General features: G+C 36.2%; 1 protein-coding gene across 1 annotated transcript in view; it reads left to right on the top strand.

Annotated features, from left to right (window-relative positions):
• Positions 1-18,453, top strand: part of rk (rickets) — a 55,058-nt gene that overhangs the window by 27,691 nt on the left and 8,914 nt on the right. Inside the window, exons 3-6 of the mRNA XM_066388934.1 lie at positions 11,775-11,846; positions 12,875-12,946; positions 16,608-16,679; positions 18,265-18,408. Of these exons, the coding sequence (XP_066245031.1) occupies positions 11,775-11,846; positions 12,875-12,946; positions 16,608-16,679; positions 18,265-18,408 (360 nt within the window). The remainder of the gene's footprint in view (positions 1-11,774; positions 11,847-12,874; positions 12,947-16,607; positions 16,680-18,264; positions 18,409-18,453) is intronic.

Here is an 18,453-nt window from a genome sequence, read left to right as displayed (position 1 = left end):
GGAGTTTTTCCTTGTTGGTCGCCTATAAGCTTATATTATTCGAAACTCACAAGATTTTTCGCATCTCTTGAATCAACACCCCAGCGCCCCTCACAGTCCACCACACATACCCAATAGGATTCCTCCGGTTCTGAAGATCTGTAGACAGACGTTCCGGGCCAATTAGAGCCTCGCATGTTCCTCGGATCCTTTTTGTTCACTCCCCATAGTATGAGCTTCGTGTTGAGGCTTTTGCTATTCTCAAGGGAAATCTCATCAGACCCTAAAATTCTTCCCATGTAATTTGCGAAGACGGGATTGAGGAGTTTAACAAATTCCACCCGTTTGCCATCTTCCACTGAGGGCACCACGTTCAGAGTGTTTCCTGCTTAATTTAACCCGCACTAAAATTTATCTCACATATTGTTTCCCACATAAAGACCGCACGGGTAAACAACTTAAAGCCAATAACTAAATTAATTTATAGTGTAGTTTAATGTCCTAAGCGACCTGTTGTTGCGAGAATTATTAAACCTTAATTAATACAAACTATGAGAATGTGAAACCATTAATATTAATTTAATGGAAATGGTGCTAGTGAAATTTGTAGGAACGCCTATTCCAGTTGTAAATCATTCACAGCGAAGCACATCCGGATGTTACCTACGAAATGAATAATTTTTAACCATTTCTCATCCCCGTATGAAAATTAAAATAGAATTGCTTTTCAGTCCGCAATAATCAAATTACAGCAATTTACTGCTTGGAAAAGAAATTAAAAAGTTGCTTTTGTGTGTAATTAAACGTAGTTACTAAACAAGAAAGGTTTAGATTGTTGTCTTGGGAGAACCAGGAAATGCTGGAGTTTTTCACATTTCCCAAAGCGATTAAAAGTATTCCCTTAAGATGAAGGGGGAAACGCAGGATGCGGTAAGAAGTGCAAGGCATTCTTCCGCGCTCTTGGGAACCATTGAGTTAAATATAGCCATACATAATAGACAGTAGGATGGGACATTGAGGAGACTCGAAGTGTCCTTCCTTTGCACAAAGAAATGTGCAGTCAGACAAGAGAAAATCAACCGTTCAAGTATACGCTAAAATAAACTTTTCAATTTATTATCAGGACGTTGTAATATCTTTAAAACAAATTGCCTGAAATCGTGGAAAAACAAGAAAACCCGTCTTAAAACGTCTTTAGTTCCAATTCATATAACCAGTCTATCTTCACTTTTGAAATTGCATTTTCCGGTAAATCCCTTTTTGAGGTCAGCGGTTTTAAAGTAGATCCTCTTGAGATTTCGAAAATTAGAGCAAAATGCTTTCCAACCTGATTATCCTGTAATTGAAGTTGACACCTAAGAAACCTGAGCAAACTTTTAAATTAAGATTTCTTGCCTGGGAATTTAGTTCTCTCGACTTTAACACGGGGGTTTCGGTGTTCCGTTGTCGGGAAATGGGCTTTTTTTGTGGGAAATCCCCATAAGATACATTCGTTTATGCTGAAACATAAATTTTCCATATAAAAATTAAAACCATAAAACCCATTGGTCTCCCGACTTTATGGGGTGAGCACAGCTTCCAAATTTATTTCGCATCTGTCAAGGGTGCTTTTTTATATTCAGGAAAGGGTCCAAAAGAGACGCACAAAATAGTCCAAGTGGTTTTATACGATGATTCGTGTGGAAAGAAGGGTAGTCTAACGCGCTTTATTCGCTTCTTATAGAACAAAAGGTTGCTGCCAAACTCTCACAAGGAATTTAAAACTCCACAGATATAGGATTTAGTGTTTTCTCGAGTCTGAGGCAGGAATTTTTAATGGATTTTCTCGTATCTGGGTTAAATTTGGAGGTGTTTTTGCCTGCAAGCTCGATTTTGGGTTATGGAGGGAAGTGGTCAGTTTGATGGCGACTTGAAGTTTTTGTCAGTCCGCTCCATAATCGATAGCCCCAAAAATATCCTCAAATTGTATTTCTACAAACGTACGTTTCTCAATTAATCGGGGACTAAAATTATATCTACGTGTTGAATTTCTGGTAAAAACCAATCACGTCCAAAATTCAACACTCTTTGTGTCCTCTAATTTACTGTCTGGAAGACTCAAGTTTATTAAATTTATGGCTCTTCCTCTATTATAGAGCGTTCTTTCTTTATTTTTGGCCATTTGAAAGTTTATCTTTTCCTCGTGTGAAAACCATCGAGGGGATAAATCAAAGGGTGCTTGCAATGTTGGTCTTTAAGTATAGAGTGGTGGTAAATTTACTAATAACAGATAGTTCGTTAGAGGCCTCTATAACGTTAACGCCCCTTCTACCTGCGATCAAATAAAAGCAAGAATAAATTGAAATATCTTGTGAGAAATCATTTCTAAACCCCATATCTAATATGACGATTGCTCTAGATCTCAGAAACAGGTAAATTTGGCTTGCAGGTGTTTGCGTGTAAAGCAATCTTTGAATCTGTAGTTTTTAAAAATTGAAAAATATCTCCTACTTGCACATCGCACTGTGGTCCACAGTTAATCTTCCTTAACAGAGACTTTTCTCGTAAAGGTCGCATGTGCTAAATATACCGAAACTGCAAATAGGCTTAACCAAATGCCAAATCTATTTTTTTGCAGAGATCTTCTTACAAACAGCTCGTAATTTCGATATTAAGCGCCGCTATCATTTACAATTTTGGCAACGAGCCTTGTTGACATTCCCATATTGTAAACATAAATTAGACTTAACGAATCATAAATTTGGTTTTAGGGGTCCAATTAAATTTTCGAAGGTTAGTGAACTATCTAATGTGTCTTGGAACCAGTTTTTTTGCAATTTTTATAATTTCAATTTCACGTAGATGAAGATCGAGGTTATTTTTGCAACGCTTAAAATCCAGCTACGGTGGTAGGAATAATGGGAATAATAAACTCAACTTCAGTCCTAAATGGGAAGTTTGTTAGATCACAAAGTTTTATACTTCCTTTGCAAGGACCAACTTTCCTTTGTTGCTATTTTACTGCCATCATATTATTAATACCGCCTCGATTTTATTGCACCACGCTCTTATTAGAAGTTCTCAGTTCTCTTGAGTCAGCAGTTTTATAAACACACCACATAACCCTTCAAACTTTCACATTATTTCTCGCAAAATAAGAAGTTTTATTGGCCTTAAACTCAATATTTAATATAGCAAATTGCACTCGAAGACAGTGGCGTAGCTTGGTCCCTAAAACTGCGGCAAAGAGTACCCCCCGTTAAGACAGTCAAAGTGCCCTTTGATCTAAATTGAAACCCCAACTGAATGTGCATATGAGTACATAATCTTCAACATCCCAATCAGTTGTGCAAAATACCCTTACCTCCACCCTCTAGACCAAAAAAAAAACTTTAAACCGCCATCTTTTCTATTATAATTTTTAACTTGAAAACTGGTTTTTCGAAAAATCTGAAAAAAGTCACACACATACAGGGTGATTCTTAACTTTTACGCATAAACTTGGGAAATTATAGCTGAACACAAATAATGATTAATAGTGGCTAAAAATGTTTTACTACATTTTTTTTCACTATTAATTATTATTTGTCCTCAGCTATAATTTCCCAAGTTTATGCGTAAAAGTTAAGAATCACCCTATATAGAAAACTCTTGCGCATTCGCCACATTTTTTCGATTTTTTTTTGCTAATTCTAACCTAAAAACCATTTTAAAATTTTCAAAATTGAATAATTTTTTTTCGGAATGGACTGCAGTCCAGTTTTTTCGTCTAATGATGGGCATTTTTATGGCAAATCTAAGTAAAATATGTCATTTTTAAGCTGCGTCATATTGAAAAATGCAAAAATTATTATTTAACAAATGGTGGTTAGGGGTTTTTATGGTCTAGGGGGTGGAGGTAAGGGTATTCTGCATACTTGATAGGCATTTGAGGGTTGCAACTCATGTACTTATATGTCCATTCAGTTAGATTTTCAATTTAGATCAAAGGGCGTTTTGACTATCTTAACGGGGGTACTCTTTGTAACAAGCATTAGTTTTATTACAAGAGCTTTTCGATCCTTACACCTTATAAGCCTCTGATTTTCAAAATTCGAAAGTACAAATTTCAGTGCTTCGAATAATATTTTGCATCTACTAAATTGCTCCGAAAAGCAATGGCGCATGTTGTTTGTTTGAGCTGTCTCCAATCTATAATGGAGACATGAGGAGATCTAAAGAATTCCAACTGCTTAATATCCCACTCGCTACGCCTACGATTTTCAGTTCGTAAGTTTAACATTTCAATTTTTGAAGGCACAAAGAGTGCAGATTGCGCTAAACCCACTGGCGTATCTTACTTCTTAGAGCACCAATTTGGAACAAAATTAATGGAGACAGAGACAAGAGATCTAGTTTTAATCCAAGGGGCTGGGAGCTTTTGGTTTTCGAAGAAACGCAATGAACATTTCAAATTGCCACACAGACGATGGCATTTCTTGGTTTCTAAAGCTTTCATCATGCATAATTAAGACATTAAAGAGAGTGATTATTCTCAGTGCTTTGCAATCCCACCCGTTACGCCTCTGCTTTTCAACATTAAAAATTGCAGATTTCAACAAATGCAGAACCATTTTGAGAGTGGTGGCAAAGACAGTGGTATTTCCTCGTTTTTAAAGTTGTCATTATTTATAAGAAACGTTTCGAGGAGACTCACACTATTTTAAGTGCTTTAAAGTCCCACTTGCTACGCCTCTGATTTTGATCATTTGAAATCGCAACTTTCAGGCTCTGAAACAGCATTATGATTATTCGAAACGGTGACAGTGACGTGTCGTGGCTTTCAAGGCTGTCATCAATTTATAACAATAATTGTGGCCTTATTTAAGTATACTTATTTTATTCGTTTTAAGTGGCTTAAAGTCCCACTCGCTACTGCGATCTGTCTAAAGGCAGTGGCGTATCTCGGTTACTAGGGCCGTCATCCATTCGTAATAATGAACGTTTGTACGAGATCAATAATTGCTTTAAAATGCCACCATCTGCGCCTTTGATTTACGACACTTTTAAAGTTCAATATAGACTTTGTTGGCGGTACCACAGGAAAGGTAATAATGGGGCCAGTCTAAGAAAGGAATGAAACTATATTTGGAGAAAGAAGGAAATTGTCCCGAAGGTCAGAAGCTCGATCAGGGCAAGCTATAATCGAGGAAGTTAAATTGGAGAGTTCACATAAAGCTCCACGTAAATATCAAAACCAATACACACAACTGCCACTTTGGGGAATTGCCAATAAAATTGATTGAAGTGCGTTTCGGGTAGTAAATGAGATAATTTCCTTAAACATAGTCCAAAATTCCCATTCACATGAGACAGCAAGTTTCAGCTCTATATTGGCTTTCGGGATAGTTAAAGCTTATCTGTGCGTATTATGCACAATGGTAATAGGATCTACGATTCTGAGGTCCGTGACATTAACCTTGGGGACTTCAGTGTTAACCTGAAGTAATGGAATCGAGTAACGAGGAGCGACATTAAAATTAAAGGCCGTATTTTCTAGTTAAGCCAGTTAGGAGTCTCTGAGTTCGGAAATTGAACCGTTTTACTACTATTTCGGGGTCTGGATTACCGAGGAAGGTCTCAGGAAAGATTAGATGTCTAGATAGATGAGCATTTATCATTTAAAAGGACAGTTGGTGGAAGTAATAGAGAGAGGTGATTATATGGAGTCTGTTTGAATATTTTTAAATGGATCGAATGCAGTCTGCATTCTGATGAATTATTTTAGATAAAAGGACATAAAGCACTATATTTTCTCTTTTAGACAACTGTAAAATTGCGTGTCATTCCGGGTCACATTTCATTTTGCCGAAATAAATCCGTTTAGGCAAACGTGTCTGTTAAGTTAGATAAAATGGCAAGAGACTTAAAACAAAGCATGTTCGAGCAGAAAATACAATTTGTCTTTTTCTTGACGAGATAAGGTCCCAGACGTGAAATACATGTCCGTTTTACAACAAAAAATGCAATTTGTTTACGAATGTGTTCAAATTCGTCTGTGATCCCCATAGCTTAAAAGATTCGGTCTATAAAGTTTGTTGCTTCGGGATATAAAAGGGTTCATCAATTTAGGTAACTTAAACTTATCATAAGCTCATTTTCCATCAAACTTGAACTTTGGCTCTTGTAGAAGCTCGTGCTTTTCTTTTTTGCTTTTAACTTTTAGCACCTTTAAACGACCCTTTAATAAAAGGCCGACGTGTCATTATTACAAGGTATAATTTACGATCCAATTTCCCCCTTTTTGGAAAGCTGCAGACTAACGTTTACAAAATCTCTCCAATGTTTAGTACATCATTCTACCCGAGCTCTTACTTACAAAGGTTCGACGTTTCCGACACATAATACTCATAATCCCGGAAACGTTTCGGCCCCGAAAGAGGAAAAGAGGCCCTTTAATGTTAAACAAACAGAATGAAATTGACTTTACTTAATGGAATATGATACCACTGACATTGTTACTTTCGAACGACAGTATTTAGGCTTTAAAAGGTGTATTTTAGCTGAAAAGGAAAACGATGATGATTCCGGAGTCTACAGACTACAATTTTCCGATTTTCCAAGCATGAAAACTTTTATTCCAGTCGCCCATAACACTTCAAGCAACAACACAGAGAAGTTCGGCTATAAAGATTGCAATTGAGATGAGATTGGCCCCTTATGCAGTTGAATTCTATAGAACGAAAAAAGCAAAAAAAAACATCGAGATGCTCTCGAATAATGATAATTGGTTTGTTTACGTAAACGAACTCATTAATATTATTCAGATAGGAATCTGGGATCACGAGGTTGAAGAATTTGACGGGGATTAGTTCGGTTTCCCATAACAAACCTCCGGAGTAATGGTAATGTCAATGAGATTATAGAATTTAAGAGACGGAATAAAGACGCACGCAGGCACGAGTTATTGGCTCCAGTTCCAGTGGCATTACTGGCGCCAAATCGTTCAAAGCGGTTAACATGTTTATTGGTAAGAATTATTGGCGCCAGTTTACTGGCACTTTGAAGCTTAATTCATGCATGCGCAAACCCTGCCTTGACGACGACTCGCTGCTACCTTGTTTTGATAATGCATCGATTTGTTTTCAACATCAAAGCCCCATCAACCCATATTTAAATGACTTTTCACAACGCGATAAATTTCCCTACCAAAAATAAACCGAAGTTTAGATAGTTGATATAGGTGCGCACACACGAGTCAGTGATATTGCGAAATTTATTTCCGCCCGTTTATTAACTCCATTTGCATGTGCCTAATTAAATAACCAGGTTGCGTTCCATCCAAATTGTATTGTTGTCGGTCAACTTGGGAATAAACTACATGTAGTCATGCATGTAAATTGGGATTATACATAATGTTCGATTACGGTTGAAAAGCTGGCTGGATGGCATTCAAATTGAGTAGATTAATATTAATAAATTATCTGATTAAGACTAGAGTTAATTAGCTGGGCTGGTTTAAATGTGGCAATTTCTCGCGAAAGCCTCTTCAAATTAACTCTCTTTTAGCACACATCTACCGACACTAACGACCATCTCTGTGTTTACACCTGCAATTATTTCTCGCAACGATTGTTCTTAAAAACCATAAAAACCGCCTTTCGCCTTAACTGCTGCAATTTTGTGAAAAAAAAAACTTGTTTGATCGGACAAGATCTTTTATCGCGTGTCCCAATCAAAACATGTCGTCTACCGCATCTTCACAGCTGGAAAATTTATGTAACACATTTTTATTGCTAAATATGGGCAATCAAGAAAAACTTTCTATAGGCCTCAAGTGCGACTTGATCTTTAACGAGGGTTGATTACAATGGGCGAATACCTTCAAAAGTATGTTATCCGGTAAGATTGGCCTTTTAAAGCCAACAAAATCGCCTTCTGGGTTAACGAACTACACCACAGTTGTCCCGATCCCGACACTTTGTGCGAGATCGGATCACGGGCTTGTCCTTGGAGGGACAAAGACCGAGGCAGCGTTTTCGGGACAAGCAAGGAGTCCCGATGATAAATTGCCTCAAAATCCATCTTTTCTTGCTCCGCGGGAAAAGCATATTGAGGAAAATGTCAACTTCTCATGTGCGTCGACAATTACGGTGTATTATAAATGATGCCGGGGGCGCTCGGAAAAAAAAATTAAGAGCTGCCCTTGTCCGAAAGGACTCTAAAAGGAGGAGCGATCTAATTTAATACAACTCAATTTTTCTTCGAATCATTGGGATCGTCTTGCGAAGACGGCCGCCTTTTTTATGCTCCTGGTTTCATAATCTACATAATGGCCTAGACAAAGTTTAGGTTTTATGTGTAGATATTTTCGGGTTTTACTTTCAAGCTGAGTTGAAAGGTATCATATTAATAAAGGCCGAGCTAATGAACTTAAAATCAGGCAGACTGGAACAAAGAACTGCAGGAAAGATTAATGGTAAAAATCTCTATTTGTCTGGCACTTCTCGTAATTTTGACCAACATGAGGTAAATGTTGTAAAATATACAGGGCGTTTGACAGAGCAATAGAAAGTTTTTAGCGGGAGATAGATGGGGTCATTTTGAATCTATATAACCATATTTACCCTAATATAGGGTTAAAAAAATTATCTTTTTTTCTTCTTTTCTCATGAGGTAAAACCTTCCTAAGACGCCCGGTCTGGCGATTGGGCAGTATGGGATTTATCCCGGACACTCTCCCCCCTAAAACACCTGGAGTTTCCCTTCCCACCTATCAGGAACCGCCGCAAAGTATTGCATGTGATGAAAGAATAAATTTTTTTTTACGATGAAAATTTTCAAAAGACTTCCGATCTACTGTTCTGGCCGAATAATGCGGGATTCACCGAAGCACCAACCCACTAAAAACCTCGGGATTCCTTTGTAACGTCGACTCGAAACTATCCCTGAGGGATAAAAGCTTCGGTGTTGGCGAGGCCTTTGATGTTATTTTATTTATTATTTTTCGTCTTGATGGTATTTTAACTAAAATTTTGTTAAAAAAATCCCGTATTTACTTTCTAATTGTTCCTTTAATTAGCCAAACAATGCATTAAGTAATTCTGCGCCCGTAACTAGTTACAAGATGGGGGAAAAATCTGAACTGACTTTAACTAACCTGAACTAATTTACCAATTAGTCATTTGAATAAATTGATTCCGTGCAAATTAAGTCAGAGTCAAACCTTTGCGAAATTTGTGCAGGTTAAACAGTGTAAGTTTGAGAGTGTTCTATCTGATGGATTTTTGTCATTTCGGTTATAGCTATTTAAAAAAATGTGACTTTATGATCACATATGCCAGGGTCCAATATTATTCTCGAAGTTAGCTGAAAAGTGATTCAAACAGTTTTTGTCATTTAGTAGGAGAGTTCACAGCAACCTGAAAATGAAAGGAAATCAGTAGATCGTTGATTTTTTTACTAATAATCGCTTGAAAATAAACTTACATTAAGAGCATATAACGTATAACTCCATAAAACAGAACTAAAATTACCTGGAGGAACTCTGCATAATATCTAAATTGATTTAAAATTTCCGGCTACACGCAATATTTAATGAAGTTTCAATTGTTAAACATAATTAAAGAACCTGAAACCACTAGAAAAATAAAATTGGAAACATTGCAGTCACCATTTCGTCAAGATTCTGCTTTGAAAAACGCGTGAATAGTTTTTCAAATTAATGAAAGATTATCGACTGTTTCGCATGAATGAAAAGTACAGTACTCGATTCCATTTAGGCCAATAATTAGCGGGTATATATGTAACATTTAAACGTTATTAGTACTTGGATTGAAAGTCAATGAACAATTTGACATTCTCATCTTTATCAGCACGAAAAAATTCTCTTGAATTATCAGTGTTCATCCTATTTTCGATGATGTTACCAAACCTCCCGTATCGCAAATATGTTTATTATACTGCAAGGCGCAGTTGCAATTAAGATTTTATTTACTGCCCAAATGGGCGGAGGTATGAGTAAAACAGTAAGACTGTTGTACGCATTAAAAAAGGTCATTTACCTAAATTAGCAGCTTAGTTAACGACGCTAGATTAAGAGCGATGAATTGCTGTCGGAAGATGAGAGGAAAGAAAACAAATCTACTAAAAATCTAGGCGAAAAAGATTGGCATTTAAAAAGATATATTATTGTAGTTTGCCAAGAAAAGCAGCATTAATTTTGTATAAGAAACTATCTGCTCTCCGAGGAATTCCGGAAAGTTGACAGCAATGGATGATCTTTTCGGACTTAGAAAGTTATCATAGAGAATCTCCTTCTATCAAATTTATTATTTAAGTTGCCTTAGTGTAATCAATATAAGAAATCTCTTCAAGAATCGAATTAAGGCGCGCAGTAATGATGCATAGGGGCACGATCAGATGTTCAATATCAAAAACGAAACCCTTCATTTCCAAGACAAAGAGGAACAAAGTGGAATTTATTGAGACGATGACAAGTGACATGTGGCTCACGCTATTTTTGTCTATATTACTATTGTTAGTTTCAGCAGAGAGTTTCGTGTGGGGAATGGAAAAAAGTTTTCAGCTGTGTCGGCACATCGACAATAAAGTTCCTCGTATGGCAGAACTTTCTCTATTGTTGTTTCCCGCTTCATCGCGATTTGAGAATTTTATTGTTTAATCCTTTCCAAAGAATCTCTGAGAATTAGATGCAGAACTACCATTTAACTACCTGCAAAACCAGAAGGTAAACATAGATACAATAAAACACGTGGAACAACTGCAAGCTTTTCTCTTAACGACTTGTTTAATCTCGAATATTCCGAGATATCATCTCGTAAGTTCTCCTAATTCCTTTTATTAAGACGTGGAAATATTATACACAGCAATTAAACTAGCGTTTATCGGCGTTTACAGCCATTTAATGAAGCTGTTAGTAAAACAACGTCTGGTGGAACTGAATTTATGTCTTCTGCCTAATTGCGAACTCACGCAGATATGACTGTGAAGACCATTTGCGTCTCAATTACGTTGGTGCTTATAGCTTCGACGGTTCAATTTTGAAGAGATGCTGCGAAAAAATGCAACCTCGCATTTGGCATTTGTTTGCCAATTCTGCTTTGAAAGCTGTCGTTAACTTCAACGCGAGCGTCACGCGGCATTGTCACGTTGCCCCCGATTTCCTAAAGATTCACGTTAGAATTCTTGTGCCAATTGAAAACATGCACCTCCCCCGGAAATCGTTAAATAACCTTGTTAAAGAACAGGTTTTTTTCTCAACTTTCGGCGGCTATAAAATGGAATTCATGATTTTACAGGAGGCTCGTAAAAAAGACATAGTGGCGTTTTTATTAAAACCCCAGTTCTTTTTATAGATTTTCTCGGCGGAATGGGCGTGTGCAAGAAAAGCAGCCGTTAATTTGACAAATCGCGTGATTTAAAATGGTATTTTCTGCGTGAATATATAGAAATGTAAGGCGCCGCGACGTGTTTTCCCGCGATTTTCGGTGATAAGAAAAACATAAATACGACTTTTCAAGCTTAGATAAGAACGATTTTATTTATAGCTGGGCATAATTTGCTTAAAAGCCGAAAGCACGGAAACATGGCGGAAGGAAAACTGAGATCATATTTCATGCTTTTCCAGTTCAATAATTCTTTTTTCATTTGCGAACACCGTGTCAATGCAGCTTCAGTGATTTGATAAAGGCTTTTGATTGTGTCCCGCAAGACAATATTTCTGTGCCTTCAGACATTTATCGGGCATTTTTTAAAATTTTAGTTTCATATGGATTTGGTAACAATTTGGAAATAATTTCTTCTTCTTTCTGCAGGGATTTAACCAGCAACAACATAACAGAACTAAACGAGACGTCTCTGGGGCATTACATGAACCTCGAAGAACTGTAAGTATCAACGCTAATTGCGTTCTAATTTGACATTTCAGTGCATTATGTATGAAAAAAAAGATTGGGGGATTGTCTCCAATAAATTACCCCATTCGAATAACTCCATTCGACCTAGCATGGTCAGATATCTCATAAAAGAAACTCCCCCTTAAAGGACCTTAACCTTAGTGTATAAAGAACTGTCGAAGACAGACACATTATTCTCGATAGCCATATACTTCATATCGCGTCTTCTCAATCACTTTACTATCCTGCTTGAGATTCTCTGATGTCAAATAATTCCGCGTAAAAGGAAATTCTGCGAGAAACGTCGTAAAGTTGCTGGACATCCGAATGGATTTATAACACAGCTATTTTGTGTTTCATATGCAATTTTGCAGATTGGCAGAAATGCATATATGCGTCCTTTTTTCCTATTTTGAGGACCTAAAATGGAGGAATAAAATGGGTGTGAACGAAGACAAATAGGGTGTTAGCACACCAAGGTTTTGGTTTATGGCAATGACTGTCTATCAATCATTATCGAAGGATCTGTTTTAATCGCCCGAAATCTCGTTTGAATGTTTGCCTCCTAGAGTTTCGTTCTCCTTATTATCAATTCTCTCCTTATCTCCTATCTTTTTTTTATCTTTTTTGCATGCAATTTGTACTATATGTTCCTCTTCTTTTCAAATTCTTGGTGAATGCCTCTCTTCAGAGCCATAGACGCATCTAAAGAAATATTGTACGCTTAATGAGATTTTCTGGCTTCTCCTCCAAGCTTTATTACGTTCATTCTGGAAATCGATCCAATCAGGCATATTCGGAAAGTGCATTTCGCTATTATCACGGTGAAAGATTACCCAAACTTCTGACAAAGTATTCTGAACTTTGCTGCCAATTTCCCAGCGAAACTTCATTCACAGAAGTATTGCTAATTGAAGAAAGAGAAAGTAGCTTGTGTAAAGTCTGTAAAAGCATAGTTTTTGTAATGCTAGCAAAGTTTGTTTTGAAGCAAAACTAATTGGACTTCTCTTTATTTCCAGGATCTTGTCAGCTAATAAGTTAGACAGTATTCATTCCAAGACTTTTGCCAAAAACACTCAACTCAAAAGACTGTAAGTACGAAATATATTAAGGTATCTAAGATAAGGATCTAATAGGGAAAGTTTAATTCGGGTTAGTTCAGGTTAGTCATTGATGCGGAGAGGAGTTTTTACATTTTAAATTGAAATTTGCTAGAAGAAATTATTACAAATTTTATAACGTAGATCTCCAGAGATTTTCTGTGTTTGCCATGAACAGTGAGAAACTAATTTTAGAATTTATTCAAAATTTTGCGATTGTGCACAGTATCTTGCACAACATATCAACATATTTTATACACGGATGAAAATGCATACATTTTCATCCACGTATGAAAATGCATACATTTTCATCCACGTATGAATATCCTCCGTTATTGCCCTAGGCTCTAAATCAATGCTGATACAGTTTTCGAGATATTTAAGTTCAAATGGAGGATAAGCAAATAAAAATCTTTAAAAAGTATGCAATTTTGGGGTGGATTTCGACCGAGAAGAATGTCCTTAATGGACAGTATTTGAGTGAATAAATCAAAATGAACCAGCTATCTGTTTCAGTCGTTATTTTGCCACTTTTTAACGTTTCAGGTACTATTCGATAATACGGCTTTGGTGGAAACGGTTCTAAAAAATGCATATTAATCGAAAATTTCATGTTGATAACCCCCCAGAAATTTTAAAATTTTCTTCGTTGAAATTAGAAAATGTTCAATCAAAGCCAGCAATAACTGTCCAAATCTGAAGGCACATAAATTTAAAAACAGCCGTATTTAATGTACCATAAATTGCTGAAACATGATTTATCCTGCACCTTTCCCCGAACTGAAATGTAGAAGATATTAATGGCAACAATTCCCTTGAGCGGCAAAAGTAAATTGTGTAGAAAACTGCTCTATAATGAAAATTACTCAATTAGTCCCGAAAAAATTTAACGGAATTTCCCCATTGACATACACTCATCATGATCTGGTTGATTGGATTTGTCACTTTAAATAATAGCCCAAAAGGGGGAATTTTAGCCGATAAATTCGTGTGATTTGCAGTATTTTGTAAGATCTTATTCCCGGTAAATCAGAGCGAGTGGGTCAAGAGGAAGTCTACTCACTTTATTTGCTCCAAAGATCATAAATAACCCGACTAGTTGGATCAAATAAAGTAAATGGCTGGAAGCCAAGCGGTCGCACATACTAGAAAAGGATTAAACTCTTCTCTTATCGCCCCTCCGCCCTATCCCAAATGGGACAACACTACGACCTGCATTTATAAGCCACTATAAAGAGCTTATACAAACGGACATAAAATGTAATTCAAAATTGGAACTGGATAATACTTGCACATATAGAGTAGATATTATCGAAGGAAAGTCAAAGGGCAATGTACTTCATGGAAAGCTTCTAGTTATATTATATACAGGGTGCTTGGTTTATATTTAGAAAGATTTTTTTAAAGATATGGTCAAGTCCGACATTGATGTATGACCGAAACCGGGATGTTTTGTTTTAGCTGTTGAACGTCTCAGTTTGAGTCAAGTTTGAATCAGTGTCTTAGGTAATTTGGGTTAATTCATTTAATAAGGTTTGAGATTTTCTGGCAAATGTAGACTCTCAAGATTTATTTTCGAGTTTACAAACTCCAATTTAGTAAATTTTCAAGAAAAATGTGTTTCAGGTTAATTTAGATATTTCGGGAGGTGATCGTAATAGCGGAAATTTCGAATACAGCTGTCAAGAACAATTGACATATCTCCCATATTGTCAATGAAACAAATTTTGCAACTACGTTCCAGCCACCTAAAAAAATTTATGGAATGATTCGTCTTGAGATTCCATGCAATTTTTTGAATTATTTATAGAATCTTTCGTTCTGTAATTTAAAACCATAGTAAATTTTCTCAACGGGGATCTCTAATCCATTCAACATCCCTCTCAATTTGGAACACTTCCATCTGTTCCTTACAATAGATGTGCCCCACTGGAATTTCTATTAAGGTATTTAATGCGTCACTTTCTATGTTCTACTAAAGATTTATTAAAAAGAAGAATGGGAGCGCTTGATTCGTCATGAAAAGATATTGGAAACCTAAAAACAAGTTTTAAAGTAAAATATGTATATGCCAAGTTTGTCAACATTCTACAGCGCGAGTTTTTTTCGATGATTAGTGAAAAGATCTCGAGAATTAACAAAATTACGAAGTCAGTTAAATGGGGAAAGGATTAGAGCTTTAGGAAATCAATTTAAAGCCACCTCTGGTTTTTTGAAAAATCCGTGGCTTGCTGGATATTTAGCAAAAACAAATTTCGTCGATTTCTTTTAATCGATTTAGCCGTGTAATTATTGGTTCTAGAGAAACTATGTAAATACGAATATTGTAGATAATTTTGTCCTAAAAAACATAGGTTAACCAGATTTTTTTTGACAGCTGTCATTTTAGAGATATGGCAGAAACTTAGTTTTTTGAAAAGCATAGTAGGTTATGACCTATTTAAGAAGGTATTTTTTCAAATTTTAAAATGATACCGGTCAATAGACAGTTATTTCTCAAAATGGCGGACTTACAGATTTTTTAAATCCGATATTGCAATTATAAGATAGTTGGCCATGAAATTGTTCATATTGACTTATTATTTGTTTGACATTGACAATTCGCATCATTTAAGTCAGATATAAAGTTAAGTTTTTGAACTGCTAATATTTACTCGGCTAATAATTTCATGGCTAGATCGATTAAAAGAAATCGACGAAATTTTGTTTTTGCGAAATTCTAGTAAGCCATGAACTTTTTGAAGAAATCAAAAGTGACTTTAAATTGGTCACTTAAAGCTGCAATTCTTTCCCCATTAAATCGACTTCGTAACTCTGACATTGTAGTTTCCGAGATCCTTTCACTCATCATTGAAAAAAAACTCGCTCTACGTATAAAATCTTCAATTGGCCTGTGCCATCAATTGTCCAAATATCTACGGCTACTAACCAAACATCCGGTAAACAATAATTTTCATATTTTTGAAAATAACACAATCATTTGCTTAACTTTGCAAAGTATCTCAATATTTCAAGCGCAGACATCGGAATCACTGGAAGTCCGATGGTGCGGAAACGAGGCAATAAAAGCCCGCTTTATATCATTTACGTTTCGATTGAGGGTTCAGATAATCCGCAGATATTTATTTGTAGATTATTTATACTAAAAATACTCGAAATGTAGGAAGTTCTACAATGATGATCTGCAGACTTTTCCATAGAAATTCAGTCCCTAAAAGGAAGGAAATGGCTAATGTCGTCCGATAACGATAACTAAACTTTATCTCTCCATTGTGAACAAAGCAAGACCAATATTTTACATTAACTCGGTCTCATTTTTCTTCTAAACGTATCCATAAAAGTGGAAAGAGATAAATAAACCTCGAATATGGGATCTCGGTCTTATCTGCGATCCATGTTGATGCCTCGTCATTCCTCAAACCTGTCGTCGGTACATGTACACTTTATTGGTTTATTGACGTTTTCCGCAACTCTTGGTAGATCTAATAGGATTGAAACAGGATTATGCGATAACAAGCAGGAAACTGATTGCATAAAATATTAGCCTATACACAAATGGTTCTGCAGGACTTTAAATGGAGGTTTTCCCATTGCTTTAGCTACGTTCAATGTGCCCTAAGAGCGCGATAAATTCAAAGATTTCTTTTTTCAGGATTTTACAAAACTGTGGTCTGAAGCATATTCCGTCTGAAGCACTGAGGTCTCTGATAAAACTTCAAACACTGTGAGTAGCACTAGTTTTCAGTCTTTATACTGATCTAACCTGATCATAGTTACTGAGTTGTGAAGATTCGTATAGTAATGTAAATATTTTTGGGCTATTTACTTCTTGATCAATTAATGTATGTAATTGGTGCAGTATAGATTCAAAAGTACAATATAACAATTTGGTATGTAATCTAACAAATATTTTCTTAAAATTTCGATATAAAGTGCTGATGAAGGTGAAGCTGAAAGGTGATGTGCCGGATAATCTGGAAAGCTGGGCTACTCTAAATCTCTAACGGAAAAAGCTGCACAGACTTTCATTAACATATATTTTTTTATCCTGAGATTAGTTTTCTTCTTGCTATTGATTTTCGTCCAAAGTAATAAAAAGTACTAATACTTAAGTCTCTTCTCCAGATTCCTCTGCATGTATTTTATTATAATGCCTGTTTTTAAGACTCTCTCATACATCTCTGTAGAGTTTACCTTTTTTCTTTATAAACTTGATTTTTCTCTTTGTACACTCTGTTTTTTATATGTGTAAATCCAGACCTTCTTCTTTCCTAATTTCTCTCTCCAGGATCTTTCCTTTAGATCATCTTCTTTACCTCCATAAACTTTGCTTTTTTTTGGAATCTTATCACGCGTTTTTGTAGGGTTTCTTTTTTCATTTTTTTTGTAGAGTTTCTAATTTTCATATCTGCAGACTCAGGTCTCTTCTGTAGACTCTGCTTTTCTTTTCTCTAGGCATTAGGCTCTTTGACTTTTGTTTTTATTCCCATTTTTTTTAGATTCATTCCTTCTTCTCTGCAGCATCTGTCTTACCTTTCGGTACACACTCTTTTTCTCCTCAGTACGCTGTTTTCCTACTCTGTAGACTCTGTTACACTTTCTTTTTATGTCTCGGTTTTCGTGTCTGCCTATTCGGTTTTTATCTCTACTCCTTGAGAAAAATGGAATTGAGATATTACTTTTATCATCTTTTTACCTGCATCCCATTTCGCTTCTCATCTGAACTTTGACTTAACTATATTTCTTACCCTTCCAGTTTTCAACTTTTTATTCCTTCATTTTCTCCTTCAATTTCCCGATATTTTCATCGATTATTCTTGTCTTAATGAAACCATTAATTTTATTTTCCTCCATCTGATTCAAATGTATAATAAATAACAAATCACAACATTCTCGGACCTCTGCGTCACGGTTATTTAGACATCCTTCCTCCTCTTTTCCGATCCGAGCAACCTTCAAATATTCTCCTTTATTACATCGTCCCATATTTCCTTCCGCGTGGAGAGACGATGAAATGTTGTGACTTTTTATTGAACCGGCAACCCCGCTATAAATCAGCAATAGTAAGATGAACCCTCAGCATGGATCTTTCCTAACAAAGGAATCTGAATGATAAATCCGCCCTCCTTCAGATGGAGATATTGCTGCTATGATTCTTCCATCCCCGGATTACTTTATGGGCTATCTTTTAACTAAATAAGATGTTTTTTGTCGGTGAAAGTAGTACTCAGAATAATGTGATTAACACCCCACATGTAGCTAAACATAATGTTGTGTCTAACCACTGAAATACTAGTGTTTTCATCCAGACAAGTTGGCAACAATGCGCTGGGACACTTGGAACCGGACACCCTAGAATCGCTACCCAATCTGCGCAGCTTGCGCATCGATAGTAACCTATTGCGCAGGGTACCAACGCAAGCCTTGGCCATGTTGCCACGTTTAGAAGTTTTGTGAGTATAGGAAACTCGCATGGGCCAAGTTTTTCCTGGAAATTT

Source organism: Euwallacea similis, chromosome 4, assembly GCF_039881205.1.
Source record: "Euwallacea similis isolate ESF13 chromosome 4, ESF131.1, whole genome shotgun sequence".
NCBI classification, from domain to species: Eukaryota; Metazoa; Arthropoda; class Insecta; order Coleoptera; family Curculionidae; genus Euwallacea; species Euwallacea similis.
Note: the sequence above shows the minus strand (reverse complement) of the source record. Positions and strands in the feature narration are given on the sequence as shown.